The 22,346-nt window shown below is 43.8% G+C and overlaps 3 protein-coding genes across 5 annotated transcripts in view; 2 read left to right on the top strand and 1 right to left on the bottom strand.

Annotated features, from left to right (window-relative positions):
- Positions 1 to 2,016, top strand: part of NPAS2 (neuronal PAS domain protein 2) — a 104,487-nt gene extending 102,471 nt beyond the window's left edge. The window contains exon 21 of the mRNA XM_058045151.1: positions 519 to 2,016. Coding sequence (XP_057901134.1) covers positions 519 to 704 — 186 coding nt within the window. The 3' untranslated portion in view covers positions 705 to 2,016. The remainder of the gene's footprint in view (positions 1 to 518) is intronic.
- Positions 2,017 to 4,168: 2,152 nt separating this feature from the next.
- RPL31 (ribosomal protein L31) lies at positions 4,169 to 9,091 on the top strand. Its single transcript, XM_058044439.1, has 5 exons — positions 4,169 to 4,240; positions 4,813 to 4,929; positions 6,434 to 6,559; positions 8,444 to 8,556; positions 9,026 to 9,091. Exons 2-5 carry the CDS (start codon positions 4,823 to 4,825, stop codon positions 9,055 to 9,057), a joined length of 378 nt encoding a protein of 125 aa, XP_057900422.1. The 5' UTR covers positions 4,169 to 4,240; positions 4,813 to 4,822; the 3' UTR covers positions 9,058 to 9,091.
- Positions 9,092 to 9,169: 78 nt separating this feature from the next.
- TBC1D8 (TBC1 domain family member 8) overlaps positions 9,170 to 22,346 on the bottom strand; it is a 50,083-nt gene continuing 36,906 nt past the window's right edge. For 2 of the 3 annotated variants that reach the window (XM_058044410.1, XM_058044426.1), the window contains exons 11-20: positions 21,828 to 21,945; positions 17,492 to 17,777; positions 16,882 to 17,011; positions 16,478 to 16,576; positions 15,907 to 15,975; positions 14,389 to 14,629; positions 12,767 to 12,832; positions 12,055 to 12,144; positions 11,794 to 11,894; positions 9,170 to 10,580 (exon numbers count right to left, since the gene is read on the bottom strand). In XM_058044410.1, coding sequence (XP_057900393.1) covers positions 10,122 to 10,580; positions 11,794 to 11,894; positions 12,055 to 12,144; positions 12,767 to 12,832; positions 14,389 to 14,629; positions 15,907 to 15,975; positions 16,478 to 16,576; positions 16,882 to 17,011; positions 17,492 to 17,777; positions 21,828 to 21,945 — 1,659 coding nt within the window. In that variant the 3' untranslated portion in view covers positions 9,170 to 10,121. The remainder of the gene's footprint in view (positions 10,581 to 11,793; positions 11,895 to 12,054; positions 12,145 to 12,766; positions 12,833 to 14,388; positions 14,630 to 15,906; positions 15,976 to 16,477; positions 16,577 to 16,881; positions 17,012 to 17,491; positions 17,778 to 21,827; positions 21,946 to 22,346) is intronic. The other variant, XM_058044418.1, reaches the window with a different exon arrangement.

The following is a 22,346-nucleotide window of genomic DNA, read 5'->3' as shown; positions in this document are numbered from 1 at the left end:
AGAGTATAACCAACCTCAAATTATTAAATTCTTGTTATTGAAATGAAATCCTTATCATAGCCTGAGAATTAATGAAAAAAGTCTGGCAGATACTGTTTCCAATAAAGCATCTGCAAAATTCACATCAGCTTCAACACTGCAAGGTCACACCCAACTGTAAGCTCAGGAAAAGGAAGGGCTAGAAGGGACAGCATGAGGCACATTAGAAAATGCTGTTTCATTTCTGCCACCCATCCGTGTCATTTCTGACATGTTCACCCACACGGTTCCCAAACAGGCTCTTCAGGATAACCTGCACATCCCAGGCAGTGCATTACTGTGAGAAAACCATTTCAATGTTCTTTGTTGCAATTTATGTCCACTCCTTCTAGCATTAGTTAAGCTAATCTCATGCCAGACAGCTCCAGAAATAGAAGCCAGCAAACCAGTTGTATTTTTAAGCATCCTGTAAGCTGAGGACAAAGAACATTAACGCGTGAAAGAATCAAACCCCACGATAAATTTTATTTTATCTGTAGGTGCAAACACCAAGTTCTTTGCACAATGAACAACCCGATTCTTTGCTCCTGCCATCTTACTCGCCACAGCAAGGAAATATGGGGTATCATCAGACACAGCAGCAGCAACAACAGCAACAGCAGCTAACATCAAGAAGGAGGAATAGTTTATCAGAATCATCAAATTTACCACAGCCACTGCGATAGAGTCCCACCAGCACAATCAATGCACGATTAGCTTTAACCAATGGGCACATGGGGCAGAAGAGAATGACTTTGTACTTACTGTTCTGGCTTTTGCACAAGCATTTCTTTCCAAGCTCTGTGACAGAAGTATGCCCAGAGTGCAGACTGCCACGGACAGCGCATTCCCGGCACGCTGGCTTCCGTTTGCGCTGTGTCGGGAGCACAGGATGTACTGACAGAGCAGAGTCACAAGGAGCACTATCCTGTGCAGCCTCCATCACCTCTGGGAGCACGGGAAGAGGCCGTCAGGCCCGCCCTGTCACCCTGGAAGCCATCTGGCAATTGCAAAAGACTGTCAACAGACTCATGAGGTACTTGGCCTTCACTGTTTCAGTTCTTCTTTTGTGTATGAAAAGCACTGCGTCAAAGGTCTATCGAGGAGAGAACAAGAGATTATTTTTATTATGATTATTGTTATTATTTTGCACAACTGCACAGATGAGAAAACTAGGCACTTTCTGTAAAGAGAAGTTTGTTTCTTTATTCTTGTGGCCAAATTAGCACATCCAATGGAGGAAAAAGCCCAGCCATTGGTGAAGATGGTCTACAGCTCATAACCCTTGATATAGAATCTGAAAAGTATTATGCAGCTTACCCTAACTGTTCTTCATTACTAAAAACAAAACAACCAAAAAAAAAAACAAACCCACAACCCACACTGGACTGTTTCCTACATGAATTGTGATTGCAAAGGAGAACTCAAATTGTAAGCACAATCATGCAATTCTCCGGTAGTACAACATGAATCCTTCTTCAACCTAAACTCACCCACTCCAAGTCTCTGAGAAATATGCACTGTGTTTTGGCCCTCTGACTTGGGATGCTGCAGACTATTACATATCTCTTTCATTATAACATTTAGGATTAAATTTTCCTTTGGAGGAAAAAAAACAAAAGAAAATGCACTTTTCGCTTTTTTTGTATGTTTTCCGTTGATATGTTTCTAAGAAAGATTTTATGTAATTATTAAATAAAAAGTAGTGTATTGTACAGCTGTTGTAATAATGACCTATTTCTATATAAAATAAAATTATATGGAATTATGTGGAAATTATTTTGTATATGAAATATCAACTCATTTCACAAGTATAAAGATTGTGCTTGTGTTTTTTTGTGAGTGGGTATTTTGTAATAAACTAATGAATTAGAAATGTTTTTGTGAAGGGAACTACTGTTTCATGCTATATACAACTCAAACTATTATTTTTTTTCCATTTAATGATGGACAGTTGTCTTTATTTGTAGAATAAAATAAAATAGCCAAAAGGCTTTATTGCAGGACTTGCACACATTTTCCTGTGACTGTTGAACTATGTGATTCACTTTAGACTTTTAATCTTAGCCACAGACTTGAATGGTGTCGGGCACCCAGTTAGAAAAACCAAGTATTTTCCCTTGTAGTTTTTGTCATGGCATAGACACTGAGAATGAAAGCTCAGGAAGTTTTGTTAGCTGCAAGTGAAGATAGCTCATTTTAAGCACCTTTAAAACTTTAAGCACCTTTAAAGACCTCAGGCAGCTTTGTACTTCCAACCAAAGAGTTTTATATTAGCACAAAACAGATGGTTTAAAGAACAGTTTGATTCAGCACAGGCCAGGGCTTTGACCCATGTCCAGCTTCAGTGTATTAAGACACTGCTGTCCTGAGTTTTGGGGCACATCTCTTCTGGAATACTTGCCCTGTAGACAGTCTGGCTTCCACTTTAGCATCCTTGTGTAGGCTTCTTTTCGTGTTAAATTCAAATTGACTACGGGATGGAGCAGCCAAGGTACAGGCTTGCTTTCCCTCTGCAGACAGGGAGAAGCTCTAGCACAGACTGAGGTGGGTGACTGAGCTCAGGAATGTCTTCATTCTCCTCAGTAAGACTGAAAGGGGATGGCCCTCAGGGCAGCTTGCAGCCACCAAGGATCACATTCAGCAGGGCCCACAGGTTCCTATGCCATATAGGAACAATAGAGAGAACTGGGCTAGGAGCTGGAAATTGTGAAAGTAAGCTTTCATGGAAAGGAAAAAAGCTTATTTGCCCTGAGTTCTGAAAAAGCTAAAAATGTCCCAAAGAAAATTCATTGACAGAATTACCCTGGTGCTTCAACTGCAAGGTTGGGTGGTAGCACTGATGGGTGCATGTGTATTTCAGTCCTTCATCCCTCATTGAGAGAAGATGAGGGAATCAAATACTGTGTCTCTAAGAAAGCGTTTTTACTGCTAACTTTAGTTACCAGGGTGAATTAGCCTGCTCATCCCTTTAAATTCTTGTATTCAGTGAAGCAAGAGTGACCCCACCAGATGAAGATTAGAAAGTTAGATGTGAAAGTTTCACTCAGTATCTGAAGGAACTTCTCTCCTTCCATTAATGTAGACAAACCTAAGCAAGAGGTTGGCTAAGCTAGAGGCTGACTTCATAAATCCCAGACACTCCTGGGAAAGGAGGGGACAAAGTTCAGGAAGAGGTAATGAAGGAATATGAGCACCTCAGAGGAAATACCTGTGGAAGCAGCAGCTGATAGATCTCAATCACTATGACAGGAAATACAGGGAGGGAAAATTCCTTTAAGAATTTGCTCTACTCTCGGGGATTACAAACCCACATCTCTCCCAATTGCCAGTGGTATGTCCAAACCAAACTCAGCCTTGGAGCAAACACTTAACTTTCTAAAGCCAGTGGTGCTGTAAGCTGTTAACAGGGAGATGCTGTAAATAGCATGGGGTTGCCATCTTCTGAGCTGGTTTAATGCATTGTTTGGAAGGATACAGACAGCTCACAAGAGCAGATTTTCGTCAAGACTTTTTCCTGCTCTTCCCCATACACACATTCCAGTTTAGGATTATTGTACTTGTTCTCTGTTGCACACACAAGGCGACACCAGTCCTCCTGACGGAGCTGGGCTGTTCTAGTTCATTATAGCCAAAACCCAGCATGTCCCAGCATAATCCCTCAGGTCGGTTTTCCGGGCAGGCAGGGTGATTACATCAGGCTACTGCTCCACGCCGGGATGCCTCGGTTCTGTCTCGGGAACAAGAGCTCCAGATGTGCAAGAGGCAAAGTGCTTGCTGGAAGCACCACTGTGCCAAGCTGGGTTCCTCACACACCACTGCAAGGAAAAGGGAGAAATCCTACAGAGGAAGCGGGTGGGTGGGCACCGAACGCCCCGGTACCAGCACACCCAGACACCGCCCAAGAGAACAGCCCCGGTACGGGCACACCCAGAGAACAGTCCCGGTACGGGCACACACTGACACCAGAGAACAGCCCCGGTACGGGCACACCCAGAGAACACCCCGGCCTGGGCACACCCAGAGAGCAGCCCCGGCCCGGGCACACCCAGACACCCAGACACCGACACCAGAGAACAGCCCCGGCCCGGGCACACCCAGGCACCGCCCCCCGGGCCAGCCCCTCCCGCCGCCGGCGCAGTCGCTTCCCGGCCCGATCCCGGAAGAGCTCCTCTTTCCCGGCGTGCCCCGCGCGTTCCTTTCCGGCCGGTGCCCGGGCAGGGTGAGTGTGGGCCGGGGCCGCTCCCGCCGAATCCGCCTCCATCCGTCCCGCAGAGCCCGCGGCGCGGCGCCAATGCAGCTCGGCCCGGCACGGGGGGGCGGCCCGGCAAGGGGGGCACCGGCTGGGATGTCCCGGCGCGTCCGCGTTCGGCGGGAATGGCGCCTCTCTCCTGCCCGCCCCTGGCCCGGGAGGCCTGCGGGACTCATGGGACGGGGATACGGCCCGTGCTGTTGCCCCGGGAAGGAGCCGGTCTGGCCCCTCATGTGCATCCCGGGACGGGCTGAGCTGCGCTCCTGGGTCGCCTTGCAGAGGGAGGGGGCTTGGGGCTGTCCAGGATATTAGTGCGAGGTGGTCCGAGAGTCTCGGATGTGCTTCCTGCTCTTCTCGGGGAGATGGAAGTAAAGCGTCTGTGGTGCTGGGAAGTTGCTGCGTGAAGCCTGCGACCGGTGCGGCCCCGGGGGTTAATGGAGCTTGGGTTTGAGTTTCTGCATGAGGGAGTTGTGCGGTTTGCGGTGGGCTGGGGACGGGGAAGGTGCGAGATGTGCGTCTGATGTGTGCGCGGTGCCTTTCAGCGTCGCTGAGATGGCTCCCGCAAAGAAAGGCGGCGAGAAGAAGAAGGGGCGCTCTGCCATCAACGAAGTAGTAACTCGGGAATACACCATCAACATTCACAAGCGGATCCATGGCATGTAAGTTCTTCTTATCAGCGAAATTTGCCTTCTGTGAAGTGGCGTTTGGAAGTAGGTTCGGTAGGTTTAAAGAGCAGAGAAGGACTTTCTATAGAGTGTTGTGTTTGTGGTCCCTTGTGCCTCTGTTGTGTCCCGAGGTACAGACGTGTGCAACCCCAGGCTTGGCTTGTGGCTTTCAGGAATAAGCCTGTTTCTGTGAGTGTGAGTGTTCTGGGACTTAAGCTAAGGTTAGATCAGTTTACTTCTGTCATTCTTTCCCAAGCAAATCCTTAAACTTCAGCCCACTGAGAAAGTTCCAGAAATTAAATACTGCTGTAGTCAAATTATTAGTTTCATGCTTATCAAAGAATTGTGTGAGGTGTAAACTGGGATATGATTTGTGTTAAAGGATGTTTGTTGTGTGTAGGTAAGAGTAGCTTTTTGATCAGATGCTGAAGCTCGTGAAGCTGTAGTGGAGAAGTGCTTCAGAGGAAGCTGCAGTGCCCTTGCATTCCGTGTGTGCCTGCATGCACAGGGAAGGCACCATCCAAATCCAAACAATTGGTGCAGTGGCTGACATGGAATAGGAGAGAAATGAGGCAGTGGAGCATTGCAGAACCGTGGCTGGGAATGGGAGGCAGTGGTGCTCTGGCAATACAATGTTCTGGCCTCGCCTGTTGGTTGGCACTTCATTCTGTTTTAATGCTGGTGATGTGCTGTCCACCTTTCTTTTTGGGCATGATATGCTGGAGTTAAATGCTTTTTATTTAATGCTTGTCTCACTTGTGATCAAGTACCCACTTCCCATTTCTAGCTCAAAGTATCAACAGCAGTGTGCACATAATATAACTGGATATAACCCACTGTGGGACCTCAGGCACTACTGGCACAGCCCCTGTCACAGTGTGGGTTTAATAAACATGGCAGAACACTCATGCTGCAGCTCTTAGTTCTGCTGTGGATGCCCAGTCCTGCAGGACCTGCCCATAATGGGCATGGAACAGGCTGTACTGGGGGAGAAAAACAGTTCTGGTGGTGGTGTTGGTGCAGTCCTGATAGTGTAAAAGAAGGTAACTATCAGGTACTGTTTGGCAAAAGCTGATATTCAGAATAACATCAGTTTTGTTCTTCTGCTGCTTATTTCAATACTGATACAGTTCTGTCATGGTTATGTTTATGATACTGTTGTTGCACTGCTTTGCTCATAGGGGTTTTATTCAGAGTGTCTGTGACACCTCTGAGCTCTTCAGTGTTACTGAGATACTCAAAAGTGTTGACATTAAAATGAAGGCTTAAGATCCAGGAGATTTTTGTGGTTGCAAAATTTTACTGAAATTATTCTCCCTAAGTGGTTTCTATTAAAGTTAGCATCTGCCTGCCAGGGTGAAGGTCTGCTCAGGCTGGTGCAGCTGTTTGCTGTTCAGCACAGTGCTTTGGGGGGTTTTCTGTTGGGAGAACACATGGAACAAGTGTCTAGTGCTGACAGTGTCCTGAAGTTAAAGAAGTGGCTCTTGTGTTTGTCCAGAGGCTTCAAGAAGCGAGCACCTCGCGCCCTCAAGGAAATCCGGAAGTTTGCCATGAAGGAGATGGGTACTCCTGACGTCCGCATTGATACCAGACTCAACAAGGCAGTCTGGGCAAAGGGAATAAGGTGGGTTTTGCAATTTTCTTTACCGGCTGAGGAAAAAAACAACATGAAGGATTAGGAAAAAATTGTAAATTTCTTGCAGTATTTGCATTTTCTTTGCAAGTGCCTTCCTCTTGTGGTGTACACACCAACCTAATCTGTCACCTCTGTGTTCTGGTCAGCTGTCCTGGCATATTTATAACAAAGCTTTGGTAAACTCTGAGATTGAAAAAATTTCCTTCTACTTTTAATAAAAATAAAGCAAGGGAAAGAGGGAGGGCAGGTTTGGGGGTTGAGGGCAGGGAAGAGAAAGGATTGGGGTATGGTAATACTGTAGTACCTCGATCCCTGTTGCAGCAGATAGTTTTTATAAACCTGACTTTGCAGTGATAGCTACAGTCCCAGGCTGAGTGGGATTGTGCAGTGTGTCTAAACAGGATTAGGTTTTGAAGCATGCTGAACAAATGCTGCACAAAAGGAGGTGTATTTTCAACAGGACCATTAATCTTTTCTTGACAGTACAAATAAGTAGTTTGGGGACCTTGTGTTAAAAAACTACTTGTGTTAAATCACTGCTACCAAGGCAGCTGATATGATATGTTTTAAGATGGTCCAGCAGAACTCCTGTGGGGAGTGGGACCTTTTAAACTGTAATAAAAGGTTAACTGGTTGGGATTGATGCTCTGAGACATGCACATGGGTTTAAACCATGTCTTCTGGGAGTTAGATCCCTAAGTCTGGTCTATGACATCCATAGAGTGCTTTGCCTGGCATCCTGTGGCCAACCATTCCTTGAATAGCAGAGTGGGAGGATGAGACTGGGTATTACTGCCAGGGGTTCTGTGTCCTCCCTGTTAAACTGCCCAGTTCATGGGGAGTGACAGTGGAACCAGGAGACAGCACACGTAACCCCAGGGCTTTGCAGTGAGGCTGCTAACCAAGGCTGCCTCGTATTGACTGGTGCAGGTGCAGTCTGTGGAGCAAGATGTCACCACATCAGTCTTTCCAGTGTGAATCTGCAGTTTTTACTAGTTAGAATACATGATGTATGCAAAGTAAGGTATCTTCCTCTGGAAGGATCTGCAGAGGCTAAAATCACCATGTTGGCTGGTATGGTAGTCAGTAATCTACATAAATTAGTGAAAAATGCATTTTGATTTTGACAGGAACGGAACAAAGCAAAGCCAGTTGCTGTGTCTAAGTGCTATGTCCACCTGATGTAATGTTTTTTAAAAGGCTGTTCTTGCAGCAGGGAGGAGAAGCAGGTTCCTTCACATAGTACTCTGAGCAGGAGTCTCCTAAAATCTTGAGTTCAGGGTGGCAGGTTATGTGGAAAATTGTGTAGAGAAAAAATTCTGTGCCTCCCCTCAGCAGCGTATTTTGGGCATTACTAGGCAAGGAAACTAAGCTGTGATTTGCCTATTACAAATAAAATTATTAAACAATTTAGTTAACAATTCCATGGTATTTGTGAGGAAGAAATGATGATCATTTTGTGCCCTTAAGTAAGATCTTGGTTCAGGCATGATGCTCACTAGAATTTCCACAGCTTCTGGCATAAAGATAGGCATTACTCTGAGTTTTTACAGAAGCCTTGGGCTTTCAGGGTAGATTGTTGGGGTTCTTCCTTACTATTTTATATTGTAGGAAGAAATGCTTGTTATGAACAGCTGCTTGCTGGTTCATGTTCACTTGATCATCTTCAAGGTGTATTTCCTCAGTTAAATCTTACCTGCTAAACTTAAATAAAACCAAGGAAAACAAACAAAAACTCCTCTAAGGCAAACAATACAGTCTCTTATGGTACAAGATTTTGCTCTTGGTATGCTGCTGAGAAAGAATTCTGCTATGAATTCATGGCTTTCAGTACACACTTGACTGCAAATTAATCTGCCATCTTCATTTCAGGAATGTTCCTTACCGTATCCGTGTGCGTTTGTCCAGAAAGCGCAACGAGGACGAGGATTCACCCAACAAGCTGTACACCCTGGTTACCTACGTACCAGTCACAACATTCAAAGGTAAGGAAGGTGTCCAGGCATCTCCCATGCCATGTGTCTGAACAAGAAGCAAAGCAGGACAGCTCCTCCTGCAGTGCAAAATTCAGATGAAAAGCACGCTGCAGGAGTCAAACCACGGGCTTAACCTGGCTTTGCTGTAGGGAACAGGGCTCCCTGATCCACATCAAAAAGGAGTGAAATGATCATGTACATTTTGAGAGATTGAAAAACACAGGCCATGGTCACTAGGGAAGTCCCTAAGCCCATCCTCTGCTGTTAAAAGCTCAGGCAGGTTAAGCCTTCTCTGCTTGTCATCTGATAAAAATCAATTCTGTAAATGCAACTAAGTTTTTGTTTTAGCCTTTGCAGAAATAGTTGTCTATAGAGTTTGCTCTTCCAGAAGTAGGTCAGCAGACTACCCTTGAAAATGTAGGTGTACTTTCTTGGGAAGACTTCAATATACATGACAGGTGGTGGTCTTGTTTTGCAGGTCTACAGACAGTCAATGTGGATGAAAATTAAATGGATTTCCATTACAATAAAAATATAAAATATATTCTTCAGTTGTTTTTTTTATTGTCCAGTCTTTTCAAGCTCTCAACCGTGAAGCACTGAGTTGAACAGGTACCAGTCTTTAAAATATCTTGCTTTCTTTGAGTTTGAACACAAAGGTGTAATTTTCTTAAAGATACACTAGACTTCTCTTACATGGGAATGGAATAAGGAGGAGATTCAAATGTTCTTTGTGGGTGGCAGAGTTGTGCTGGGTTTGTTTTGTTCTGGGTATTAAAGAGCCTTTACACAGGTATTTCAAGTTCAGTTTGTTTAAAAACAAGGTAAGAAAAACTCAACCAAAACTGCTAGATCAGTATTTCATGTATGTAATCTCATGTGAATGATGTGCCCCACTGGCCTCTTAGGCAGACTCAGTAGGCTTCTCCCAAAGCAGCTCTGTGTACAACACAGAAACAGGGTTTTGATTAGTGAAATAACTGTGATCATGCTACCCCAGGGGATTTGTTTAAAGCTGCAGGGACTAAAGGCACTTAGCTTCCCTAAACCAGTAAATACTGTCAATGCCACTTTTGTACAAAAAGGGTTTATTGAAAAGTGCATGTTTTCACAGACCAACATCAGAAGCACAGTCCATGTACACTTAACATTTCAGCAAGACATAAAAATTGGAATACAATCAAATATATTAACATAGTTTCAATTACCAGCATTGAAACAGTTTTCAGTATTAGTGCAAAAAAAGGCAACCGAAACAAACTGGACAGCGGATGAGGAGTGTTGTCCCCTGCTTAAAAAAAAGAAAGAACTGGAGCCAGCCTCTGCTCTCCCAATGCAGAAGAGGGCTTCAGTTCTTCACACTGTAGACAGATGTTTCCTTTTACATTCAGAACAAGAACATAATAAATCAATGGCACAAAACAAACCTACACACCCTTTTAGCTTTTAAAGCTCTTAAACTGAAAACCACAGACCAACAAATTGGATCCCAGAAGTCCACTGCCAACAGCAAGCCTTTTACAGTATGTCCTTTGGCATAATTTCAGTGCATTTCATTTTTGATATATTTGCTGCTACTGCATGTTTGGTTTTGCATGTTCACTCCGTGACTGGCAGCTCATTCCATTTGTTCTGAGACTGTATTGGTTTAGCTTTGCATTCTCAAGCTTTGGTTTCAGTTCTAAGGGTTTTTCAAAGAAGTTAACTAATGATTGTTCAGTCAAGAGGGATGCTAAAATATGTTCAAAAGAGACAGTCCAGTCCCCTTCAGTCACAGGTGAAGGTTGAGAGTCTTTGTGAGGGCTCTTCACAGTGTCAGTAAAAACAGCATCCTGCTCTGAAGCAGAGGCCTCGGGCTGCAAGTCCTCGCTGAACTCGTCTGAGCCGCTCCCCAGGCTGAGGCTCCTCTGTCCTACCTCTCCAATCTGAAGTAACAGTGTGGTCACAGTGGCAATGGCTTGATACAAATCGTTCTCCTCTGGATCTTCATGAAACATGCTATACAACGTTTTGCAGAACTGAATGAACTCCTTCTGTAAAGGGATGAAAAACCAGCATCAAAGTCCCGAACAGCCACGCTAAGGATCACTGCAGGAGTCAGGCAGGGCACGGGAGTGCTGTGTACATTTATATGTTCTTTTATAACTTCTGCCTGCTTTAAAAAGCTGTTAGAGAAAGGATTTCAACCCCCAGTGGTGCTAGGAAACCCTGTGCTGAAAACAAAAAGGGAAGAGGGCAGTGAAGTGTTCTGATGCCCTGATGAAGGAAATCAGGACCTGCCAGATGATCTACGGGCGAGTGAGAGACAAGGCAAGGGAAAATCCCTTATTGGTGGCTGCGACGCAGTGGGTTACAACCAAAGTAGCCATCCACAGGCCTGCAGGCAAGCTTCCCTTCTGTTTGTCTCCCCTCTTCCCAGCTCTTCTAAAACAATTCAGAGATCTTCCCCGCCCAGCTCCTTTTGTCTCTGCCTTGCTCACCCATTTCAGGTGGTTATCAGAGGAGTCTCCATGGATCCTGTCAGGAGAGCTGAGAGCCCTCAGTGAAATGATGCCATGATGAGATCATGAGCCCCTGCAGAGCTGACAGGCTAGGTACATGCCACCCATTTAAAGCTTCATTTGGCAGCACAAGCACAGAAGGGATTCTGGGGGCAGTTCCATCTTTCTTTGCACATCTGTACATTTGTACTATTAGCATGGGGCCTTTTCCCTCCAGTAGCTTTCCTTATGCCATCAACGCAGAAAGCTGCTGAGCTACTGGCATTAGGAAACAGATGGTAAGACTGTGACAGCCTTCAGCTGTCTTCCTGCAGTTCTACTCAGTGTTTGGCTAAGACAGGGCAAGTTCCAGGTGTGGTGGACTAAGAAGTTACTGCTTTGGTGGAGAGAAGGTATGGGAAAACAGAATAAAAATGTGCATTCCAAGGAATTCTTTGGCTTAGGAGGAAACCTTTTTCCAGCCTGCATAAGCCTGTTTGCTTGCATGTTCTGCTGCAGGTGAGGGTGACTGAAATTCTATTCACCAGCCAGTCTGAACAGAGGGAACTGTTAGGAAGGTAGTTTTTTGAAAGTTTTTAAGCACCTGCTCTCAATCAGAGGAGCCCGATCCTCAATGCTTGAAGGACTGAATCCAAGTTCAGTTGTACTGCAGTTATACTTCATGAGAGAGAGCCTAACTGTTGAATTCAATAATTTCATTTTCAGTACACTTCTTTAAAAACAGTACAGCCTCTGAGGTACATACCTGGCTCATTTTTGGCAATTCCTTTTCAGTTTTAGTATCCTTTTCTTTGGCTAGATCCTTCAGCATCTGCTTCAGTTGCTTTTGGTAATCTACTGCATCACCTTTTTTGGAGCAGACATAAAAAGGATAATTAATTTTCAAGTCATGGAGTAAATTTACATTTCCAAATAAACCCCAGAGAGCAGAGATAACATGGTAGGGATCACAAGTGGAAAGTTGGTTATCTCATGCACTCACGTGAGAGAGCCATTCTGGACATACCGTTTGATTTTCCAATGATCAGTGGTCTTGATGTTGACAGCAAAGGATTCTTTAATGGTGACTGGCTGTCTCGTTCATTTTCTGTGAGAGCTATCCAAGTAATGTGACAAATTTAATCCTTTGAATTAGACATAACGGTAATTTATTTTTCTATATTTTGCATACTTGATGAAAGCGAAGTAATTGTGCAAGGAACATCAAGGAACATCATTGAATCATGCTGTAAAATGTTCCTGTAAGATGAGGTGCTGCACTTGGAAGCTTGCCAAGAACTGCACATTTAATTAAAAACTTTGCACAGAGGAACTACCACAGAATTTTGTCACCTAATCAAAACTGGATCAGGATATACAAGGAGATGTCTAGTGTACATGGAGTACAAGCCACTCAAAAACATTATTTCAGTTTGTATTTTGTCTGGAAGTAACCACAGAATTGACTGCAGAAGATCTCTGAATGCAGCAGATGTGTGAGCTTTGACATTGTAATCTATACATTTCATCCAAAAAGGTTCCATTTGTAATTAACAGAGTAATTTGTAAAATGCAGCGAGTGTAACTACAAATGCACATCCTGTATGCTCCAAGCTGGAAGGAAGCAAGATGGGGTTGTTCATTAAGTTAAGCAGCTTTTTCCCCAAAACAAGAGATTTTTTTGGGAAACTGAGTTATTAATTTTCTTTCTTACCTGATGGGTAAGAAAGATTTCTTACCTGGTGGGATATGCAGCTTATAGAGTAACTTTATCTTTTCATTCATTTCTCCATTATACATAACATCTGCAAGGAAAGTAAAGAACAAGGAGGAAGTGAACTGGAGCATTTACTTCCACAGTTTAAAATAAATCAGGTATGTCTCTGTGCACAAAGGACTATTGTTTACATGGACAATAAACATATGGCCAGTGTTTAACTTCATGTTGTGCCTGTCAATGAGGAACAGCAGGTGACAGCCATCTGTTTGGTCTTTGTTCTTGTGAAACAGACTGGGAGCACCTCACCCTGTGGAGCTTCAGCATCATTTAAAAATATCAAGGAGGGTGGCAGGGAAATCTAGGAAAGGCTGTTTGCTGCCACAGGTTTACAGAAATGCGAGGGAGGAGACAGATCATGTTGGGGACATCATACATATTCATATGTATGATATTCTTACATAGTATTTCTCCCCTTCAGCCCTCACTGCTGTTCTATAGGGTAAACCCAAAGGAGGTAACTATTTCACATGTAATATAATTCACATTTTCAATGACCAGTAAAAATTAGATTCTAAACTTTCAAATGCACTCAAATACTGTGGAGAACTTTAAATTAAAAGTTGTATCCCTCTAAGAATCAAATAAAAAGAGAATACAGGGTGTTTTAGTGTTCACATTAAAAAATCTAAAAATCCTAAGTGCAAAGAATACAAAATCACTGATTTTTACTGAAGCTTTGAATTTCATTTTTCTCCACATGAGGTCAGACATCCGTTGAGATCTGCCACTTTCTCCTCAGCCAGATTTTGGACAGGCAGTTTTACCTATCAGGACAGCTGGTGGTCTCAAGACCAACCCTAGCATAGCCCTCAGTCACTGCTGGCCCGATTTTTTGTGTTCTGCTTACTGCCAACATGCACAGCAGGCAGCAGTCAGCTGTGTAAGGTTAAGTCTGCAAGAAGCAGTTTCAAAGAGCTACATTGAGATTTCAGAGGTATACTCAGAGCAACAGCTCAGTAGAGAGGATTTACCAGCATTCTGCACAGACCCAAATATAATTCTTCACTCATACAAGATTTTCAATAAAATTACTATTGTCTGAGAAATCAAATATTCTAATACAACATTCAATCACGTCTTCAGGCTGTCTTTTAAATCCAATTGACTTCAGATGATTGAAACACAAAAAGAATCAGTAAAGGTCACTGATGCAAGGAATTACACGTAGGGGGATCGAATATAAGAAAATAAAGACAGTGTAGAAAGTAATCTTACCCCTAAAGGAGTTGCAGCTGGGCCAATTAACAAAGATAAGGAAGAGGCCTGACTTTAACAGGCCACAGCTGTAACCAATGAGAAGAAGAGTGCTATAAAAGAGTGGGGTGGCTGGCTGAGAAGGGAAATGGAGTCACTTGGCTACCTTTGTGAAGAAGAAAGAATCAGTGCTTGGAGGAACTGCCCACAAGAAACACCAAGAATGTATGAAACCTTTGCAATAAGGAGTCAACAGTATGGAACCCCTGCTGTAAGATGACAACAATACAAGCCGTAAAAACCATTTTCTGTGCCAGTTACATGGCATTTTACCACTGCTGTCTACCCCTGTGCCAACCCCAGCTCTGCCCCCGGCCCAGCCGGTACCCAAGCAGCTGGCGAGCGCCTTGAACTCGATGAGCTGGTCCATGTTGTCGTCCAGCAGGCGGAAGGTCCTGTGGGCCAGCAGCTCGGTGTGCTCCCCGCAGGTCCAGGGCGAGAGCAGGCGGAACAGGCCGGCAAACTGCTGGGCGTCGATGCGGTACTGCTCGGCGTACGGCCGGCTCGGGTCGTGCCGCTCCGGCACCGCGCTGCCGCCGGCCCAGTAGCACCTCAGCAAGTGCTCCCTCTAGGAGAGAGGGACACACACAGCGCTTGTTGTGGGGCAGGGCAGCAGGAAAAGGCATTCACACCAAACTGCACTGGAACATGCTCAAAAATTGCTCTGCAAGATGTCATCGTGATACCAAGACCATTCTTGTGAGAAAAAGCAAATCTTTCACCCGAGCAGCCAGCCCCTCTCACAATTTCCAGGGGATAATTAATAAATATGAAGGGAGACAGGGCAGATTCTTGAAAAAAAAATCAGTGGGCTACTGAAACTGTTTTATCACATCTGACCCAGGATGTTCCTTAGCAGCCAAAGGTACAGAGGGTCACCTCTGTAAAAAATGTGGAGTAAGCGCAGGCTTGGCCTGCTCATTTATTCTCTCTCACTCCTCTCCATATGGATACTGTAGCATTAGTCTTCTGTTAGGGACAGGCAAAATAAAGAGTCCCAATTAAGCAAGCTGTGTCCCTGGGAGTGCAAGGGAAATAAAAAAGGAACCACTAGCAGAAAATGAAATTAGGGGAAGCTAGTCAAAGATCAAAACCACTGAAGAACAAGCCCCAGCAGCATCATCTTACAACCACTAATGGAGGCAGGATACAGCTGCTCTTGGTGACAAAGCTGTGCAACACTAACAACATACCACAGCCATTTTCTCAGTATTTATGGCTATGAACACAGAAGAAATGGTCCATTAAGGGAAATAATTACAACTTGAACCTCTAAATCAAGTATAGTTCTACAAGCATAGATGTCCCTGTCTCCAACTTTATTGTGTGTTTTATCAAATATCAGCTTGACAGAAAGGAACTGAAACTGCTTTTAGTTAAAAAAAAAAAAAAAAGAAAAACAAACCTGTGAGAAAATTTGGAACAAATGGCAAGGACACAAGGTTGTGGGGTTTAGGATTTTTCCCCCCCGTGGAGAAGAGAGTCTGCCTTTAAAGAGCATTTAGAGAACAAGATTTAAAAGCACTGCCAAGTTCCCAATGAGCACAGCTACATAATATTTAATTTATTCTGCATGTGAAAGTTAACAGAAGCTAGCTTGTCAGGGACCATTTCCAAGCAGAAAGTTAGAAAGGCTCTCAGGAGCAGTTCTCTGAACAATCAGTACATTGCTGTTCCTCTTTAAGAACTGCACAACCACAGAAAGGACAAAATGGCAGGATCCCACCCAGGGAGCACAGCCCAGGCAGAGGATACGAGGTACTGATGCACTGCCAAGCAACAGCTGGAAGTTATGCCCAAAGAAGCCTCAATGAGGTGCATCCCCTGCTTTTCAGGGAGACCAACCTTGAACAAGTCATACAATTCCTCTAAATCTTCAGGAAGAATTGAAACGTCTGGGATGACAACTCGGAGCTTAAAAAGAAAGAAAATCATGTTAGTGACATCACCGACACAGGCAGACTCACGAGCTGTCCTTAGCTGAAAACCACTATTAAAAAAATCTTTGTGCTGTTTCCTCCTTCTTTAGGTGCACCAGTTGGACAGATCCATGAAAAGAGAAATCCCTCAAGGGCCATTAGAAACAAAGACAGGAAGTCCCTAAGCTACAGGTCACAGAGGCCAGGGAGGCATGGCATGGTGCTGTCTCTCCTCTTCCCCAGGCATCCGCCAAGGGCTGGCCACAGTCAGATAAGGTGCTGGGCTGGACAGTCCTGCAGCTGTTCAGAACTTTAAAGCCACCCTAAACTACAATAATGCACATGGCTGCCAAAGGAAAACCCTCAGCATCCCAGGACAGAGCTTTTTGCAGAGTCAGCAATGATCTTTCAAGACCTGGTGGCCCCTTTTTATAAACTAAACCTGTGTCTCCAGAGGCAATGCTGAGCTACCTCAGTCAGAGCAACAGCCTGCTCACCACGTTCTGCTTGGTGGTATCTTCGTGGCTCTGCAGGACACGGATGCGGTGTTTGTAGCGCATGTGCTCTATCTGTTCCACAGAGTGGTCTCCAAATTTCTGTAAGACAGGAACAGAAGTTTATTATTTGTGTTGTGTTGTATTATTTTTTCCTGTATTATTATTATTTCCTGTATTAATTGGAAATATACTTATATTAAAGTGCAGTGAGACCTTGAAGAAAAAGCATACACAGTCTATATTTCATCTAGGTACCCATACCACACCTAGTCTTGTGCATGAGAGCACTTCAGTCATGGAATCTGTAAAGTTGTGTATTAACTTTCAAAGCATCTAAAGTGAATCAAACCTTCTTCTTTAAAATTCTAACTTAACTGACTAGAAGATACAAAGAATTCTTTTACCTCATAGGAGTCATGAATCAGGTTTGCTATTTCAGTCACTGGAGAGGGTTCCTGGTCATCACTGAAGAATGCATGGTGATTACCAATAGGTGGCAGAGGGCTTTCCTCGTTTTTGACATGCTCTAAAAACCTGAAGAGAGGAAATGTATAAGAACACAGATCACATTGCACTGTGCTCTTCTCAATTCAAACATGCAGTAGGCCTTATGGCTCAGAGTTAGAAATAAATTGAGTTTTGGGCAAGCTAGACTTTTCAAAAATGCCCTTGTGATTACTCATCTGAGGAACAGTAAGCCAGCCAAATGACTAAATGCTGCCCAAGGAAGAAAACTCCTGTCTCCTTGAAGTCTGGAGCAGGAAGCCTGTCAGTCCAGGGAAGGCACGGAGAGCAGCAGTAAATATTGCACGCTGACGCAGGCGATGCAGCTCTCGGAGTGCCAGGAAATTTCACAGGACATCTCGTCCGACGTGCAAAGCCATTGTTTGAGGCAGACACTGCGACAGCAGCAGCAGCAGGGTGACACACAAGGGCCCTGGTGCCTACTGAGCAATGCCTTTGTTTTAGGGCAGAAGGGCCTGAGGTGAAAGCAGCACTCCTGTGTGGCCATACCTGCTCAGGATCATCAGGGCCTGCCCATCATCCTTGCTGTTACACAGATCCACAGCGTTGGCTTCCAGTATGGCCAAGCCCAGCTGGAAAATGGCTTTGATGCCATCATAGAAGAAGCAGTCCACAACATTCACAGCACTTTCCAGGGGCATGATGCTGAGGAAAAGGGTAAGGAACCAGGAAAGAGAGATGGAAGCTAGGGCTGTCAGATCCTTCATATGTTCAGCCAGCTCTGGAAGTTGCTCTTTTATAAGCTCTTCAAACACTGACTGGTCTACCTGAGCACCTACAAGTTATAAAGGAACAGCATTAGCCAGGACTGACACAGGAAAAAATTATTTTTAAGTTAATCACTGCTGTCAACTGTAAACTGCAAGACTTTCTTAAAATTTAAACATGAAAGGTACACACACATCTACAATGAAAAATGCCATTATCCTCCTGCTGCCCAACCCTTGTGTCCATAAACCTTACTGTACAACTTTCTGCAAAAAGTGTGTTAATTCTCCTAAGTGCCTTTAGGGTGCAATGAAACAGCAATAGCAGCAGCTGTTGGTCTTGGCTACAAAAGCACATAATAATTAAGTGCTAGCAAAAGCAATCTTAAAGCATTTTATTGCTCCACTTGGGATGTATGCAGTAAAAATAAGACAGTACACATTCCTCTCTGATGTATGTACTCAAGGAAGTGGGCAGGAAAGGTTTTGCTCTGAATGAGAAAATGTAGGATGGAAGTCCAGATATACCTACACACACCAGGCAGGAAGAATAGTATTTACAGGAAAGTACATGCACACATACAAATATATACTTACAAGCATATGTATCTACACATAAAGAACAAAAGATTTCTGCAATGCCCAGCTAAAAGATTTCCTAACTGTCCCAACCAGTTTTTCCAAAGGAGCAGATCTGGGCTCTGGTTTAGCTACTAGTTCAGTTCTGCTTTGTCAGCAGCTGTTACAGAATCAATGTCGTTTCTTCTCAATGAAGTAGACTGTGTCTACAAACCAAATCTGCCACATCAGGGCTTTGACCAAAGACACTGCAAGTTAAAAATACTCCTGAATACAAAATGGAGTTAGATTTTCAATTATTTTGTCTTTCTTTTCAAGTTTTTTAATTTCTTTCTTACAGTCCATATTCTGCTAATATTAGGACACAATTTTAATTGCTGAAACATATATATCCCTAGCACTCAAAACTTCTCTTGCTCAAAAGCAGAATATAACCTGAACAATTTGTGGCAGAGAGCCAGCATCTTTTGGCTTTGCATCCAATTCATAGGGAAAAAAATAGCTAAGACATTTCTCTGTCTTAGAACCTTTCACATCAGGCCAAAAGAGCTTCTGCTGGTGACTGAACAAACATTACAGCACCACAAATCAAAAATAAAAGCCCATGGTCATCCAAAAAGCTTCTAAGAAACACATCAAGCATGATGTTTTGAAGAAAAAGTTTCCCATAAGATTGAAGAAAAGGAGAAAAACAGACTAGAGTTACTCAACAGAGGGCAATTTTTGTTTGGGTTTTTTAATAAGCTTAATGCAAACAATTTAATAGCCATAGTTAACACAGACCCAAAAAACAGAGCTGGATTTAGAGGTATTTGAAGGAAGCCAGAGACAGATAGGCAAGACATATATAAATAGATCATTCCAGACTTAGAGACAGCACGAGCAAAACCAGAGCTTTAAAAGGAACATGCAACACTGCCCAGATCTTTCACAGACCTTCTTATAAAAAGTGCTGCCACTGTAGATGAAAGTGAAACAGTTGTATTTAAATGGACTTTTCTATTTTTTCATATGTTTTCATTTTTCATGAAATCTGAACAAATGAATCTGTATTACAGCATGAGACCATAATGAGGTAGGAAAATACCAGGGCATGCATTTGAAAAATGATGACCTTAGATGCAAGATAAATGACATCTTCAGGACTGAAAAGGCAAATCAGAGAAATGAAATAAGGTTTTCAGTGGTTCAAGAAATACAGTGTCAAGTTGATGACAGTCTAACAGGTAAAGTGGGGTAAGATGCCCTGCTGGTTTATGCAGGAGATGAAAAAGTCATGGTAATTGAGAATAGGATATGCCTGACCCTTGCCACCACTCTTAACCCATACACAACCTGTTTGTATCTTGCACCTATCTGCCTATAATTTCCTCTATGCATTGCAGAGACAAGAAGGATGGAGGGAATTCCTGAAGAAGGAGCCCTCCCTGCAGGCTTTTCCCATTTGCAAGCAGTGAAATAATGAAAAAGCTTATGAAAGGTGTCAGAGCTGGCAAGGCTGAAGGAGGGAGATAAAACTAAGAAGGCTGAGTAGGACCTAAGTTTTGAAAGCAAAAATTCTAACTAACTAAACACACATATAAATAAATAGAAGATTTTGAAAGTTATAAAGAAAAGGTCTGAGACAAAAGGAAGCTAAGAAGGCCTGTATAACCAAGGTCATTAATTTGGTAGCTGTTTGGAGTGCAGAGATTACAGGCTGACACTGCAGAGGAAAAGCACAGTGACGAGTAGCAAGGTCAGAGATCACCAAAGTTATTGAGAGATCAAAATTTGGACAAACCGTATTGGCAGGGTGCACAAAGAGGAAAAGTTTGGTCTTGGAAGTGTTATGCAGGAAGAAACAACACAAAGTTTAGACAAGAGCTGGTTGCAAATCAAAAAGAAGGTCGACTGAAATGCAGAGCCAAGAACACTAACTCAAGCAACAGGAACCAGAGGAGGGGCAGCGTGGAGAAAATCAGTAGCACAAATTTGGGCACATTAAGTTCTAGGGTAAAGCAGAGCTGCAGAAATTGTGCTCAGTGAAGGAACTATGCTGTAAAACTGCACCAGTGCCACTCAGCCAGGGAGAGCAGGGCAGCTTCCAAACTGAATTCCTGGCTCTTCACACTGTGAACTATGAGCTATGGCAGCAGAGAGACACAGCACTTCTTCCTTGGGATAAAGAGGGCCAGAAAACAGAGAGACAGGACAACCAAAACTTTCAGCACTTACACAATGTAGGCTGTAGCCATGGCAAGTGACAGGCAAGATACAAAGCACAAATCAAGAACAACTCAAGGCAGGGATATGGCTGGCCAGGTGAGACAACTCAGATGAGTAGCAGAGAATGCCACTTAAGGACAATAACCCAGCAAGCATCAAAAAGTTATGAGTAATCCAAAGCACACTGCTGATATCTAGAAATGCTTGAGTACTGATAGAGCTGTGTTTCTCTCCTTTAATCAGGGAAGGAGACAGACAAACATGGAAGTCAGTAATCAAAATAGGAGTTTAAAGTCATATCTGGAGACAAGAAAAATTCTGACAAGTGGGACAGTTACAATGCTCAGAAAATACCAATGGCATTCAAAGCACCACAAAACATTCTAAGCATCCAGCTAAACTTTGGAGTAACTCAGCTTTAACTTACCTTCTTGCCAGTTCAGTGACAAGACAGAAACTGAGCACAGTGTCTAGAGGGAGATATGACAACCCCATCCTTCAAGGAAAAGACTGGAAATCTTCTCAAGTGTCTCTTCCACTCCACAGACAGCACAAGAGTGCCCAGACCATTCCTAGCTCCCAGAACCTCTACTGCCAGGGACTTGCTCCTATCTCACTTTGTCACACGTGACCCTGGTCCCTCTCCTGCCACAGCAAGGGTGTAACAGCAGATGCTGCAGCTACAGACTAAGGTTAGCAATAAAAAGGGAAAAGCTACCAAACATTTCTTTAAGGGAAGGAAGTGATTGCAAAGAACATATGCTGCTTAGCCCCTCTCTTTCAGTGCATTAGGCAGTCTGCACAATGATCTTTAAAATAATGGCACTATGCAGGAGCACTATACAGCACTACACAGCACACACAGTGCATGGCACAGGGACTTGTACCAGCTCTCATTACAAAGGGCTAGTGCAGATGCAAGCCTGCACTGCTCCAGCAGCCAGGCAATTCAGAGAGTTCAGATCACAAAGCAGATCTTTCCTATGTTCATCTTAAACAGTCTGAGTCTCTAACACTGCATACCCCTAGCCAAGACCCACAAGCTCTTCTATTTATGTAACAGCCAAAAGTGTCCCCACCTTCTAACCAACAGGAAAGAAAAAAACCAACTGTGAAGCTGAGCATTTACAGATCATGCAGCTCAAACTCTTCAGACCAAACCAGCCCTGGCTGGAATCTGAGCAGCCACTGCTGCTGTCCCTGCACAGCACACAAGTAGAAGGAGCACCTCATCCATGGGGTCTGGGCCCCAGCTGACCCTGAGCATTTCCCCAGCCCTGTGCCACATGGCTGCCCCTTCCCAGCCTGCAGGACAGGGAACACAGGCTCACCTATCACTCGGTGGTTGAAGTAATCCGGCAGCATCCGCTCACACACAGCAACCAGCAGCCAAAAGGCTTCTTCCTCTTTGGCATACAGGAGCAACACGGAGGTCAAAATGTTCATAGACTTACAAGGGCAAAGAAGAAAATGGGATTTGTTAGTGACAGCAAATCCTACTGACAAGAGCTCAACTGTGGCTATTTTTATAGAAAGAAAAGTAGCGTAACAGGATGTAAAGAACTAAGGAAACAAAAAAAGCAAGAAAAAGAGAAAATACACAACAAATACATAATTGCAACCCACAGGCACAGCAAGTTTTCCAAGCTTATTCGTAAGAGCAATAGGAAACAATGGAGAAAAGCACAGTACTGGATTTGCCAAGATACAAAGTGGGTAACTGATAGTGCAAGATGTTTTGGGGCTGCTTTCACTGCCCCTTATTCCAGTATCAGGACCACTCTGATGTTAATCAGAATTCAGGGAGCTGACCAGCTAGACAAATGACTTTCATCATTTATCATCAGTTT

Source organism: Melospiza georgiana, chromosome 2 (genome assembly GCF_028018845.1).
Source record: "Melospiza georgiana isolate bMelGeo1 chromosome 2, bMelGeo1.pri, whole genome shotgun sequence".
Classification (NCBI taxonomy): Eukaryota; Metazoa; Chordata; class Aves; order Passeriformes; family Passerellidae; genus Melospiza; species Melospiza georgiana.
Note: the sequence above shows the minus strand (reverse complement) of the source record. Positions and strands in the feature narration are given on the sequence as shown.

Coding starts and splice junctions, on each gene's coding strand:
- RPL31 (XM_058044439.1), top strand. CDS start 4,823: ATGGCTCCCGCAAAGAAAGGCGGCGAGAAGAAGAAGGGGCGCTCTGCC. Junction 6,560..8,443: donor GTCTGGGCAAAGGGAATAAG/GTGGGTTTTGCA, acceptor TCTTCATTTCAG/GAATGTTCCTTACCGTATCC. Junction 8,557..9,025: donor ACCAGTCACAACATTCAAAG/GTAAGGAAGGTG, acceptor CTTGTTTTGCAG/GTCTACAGACAGTCAATGTG.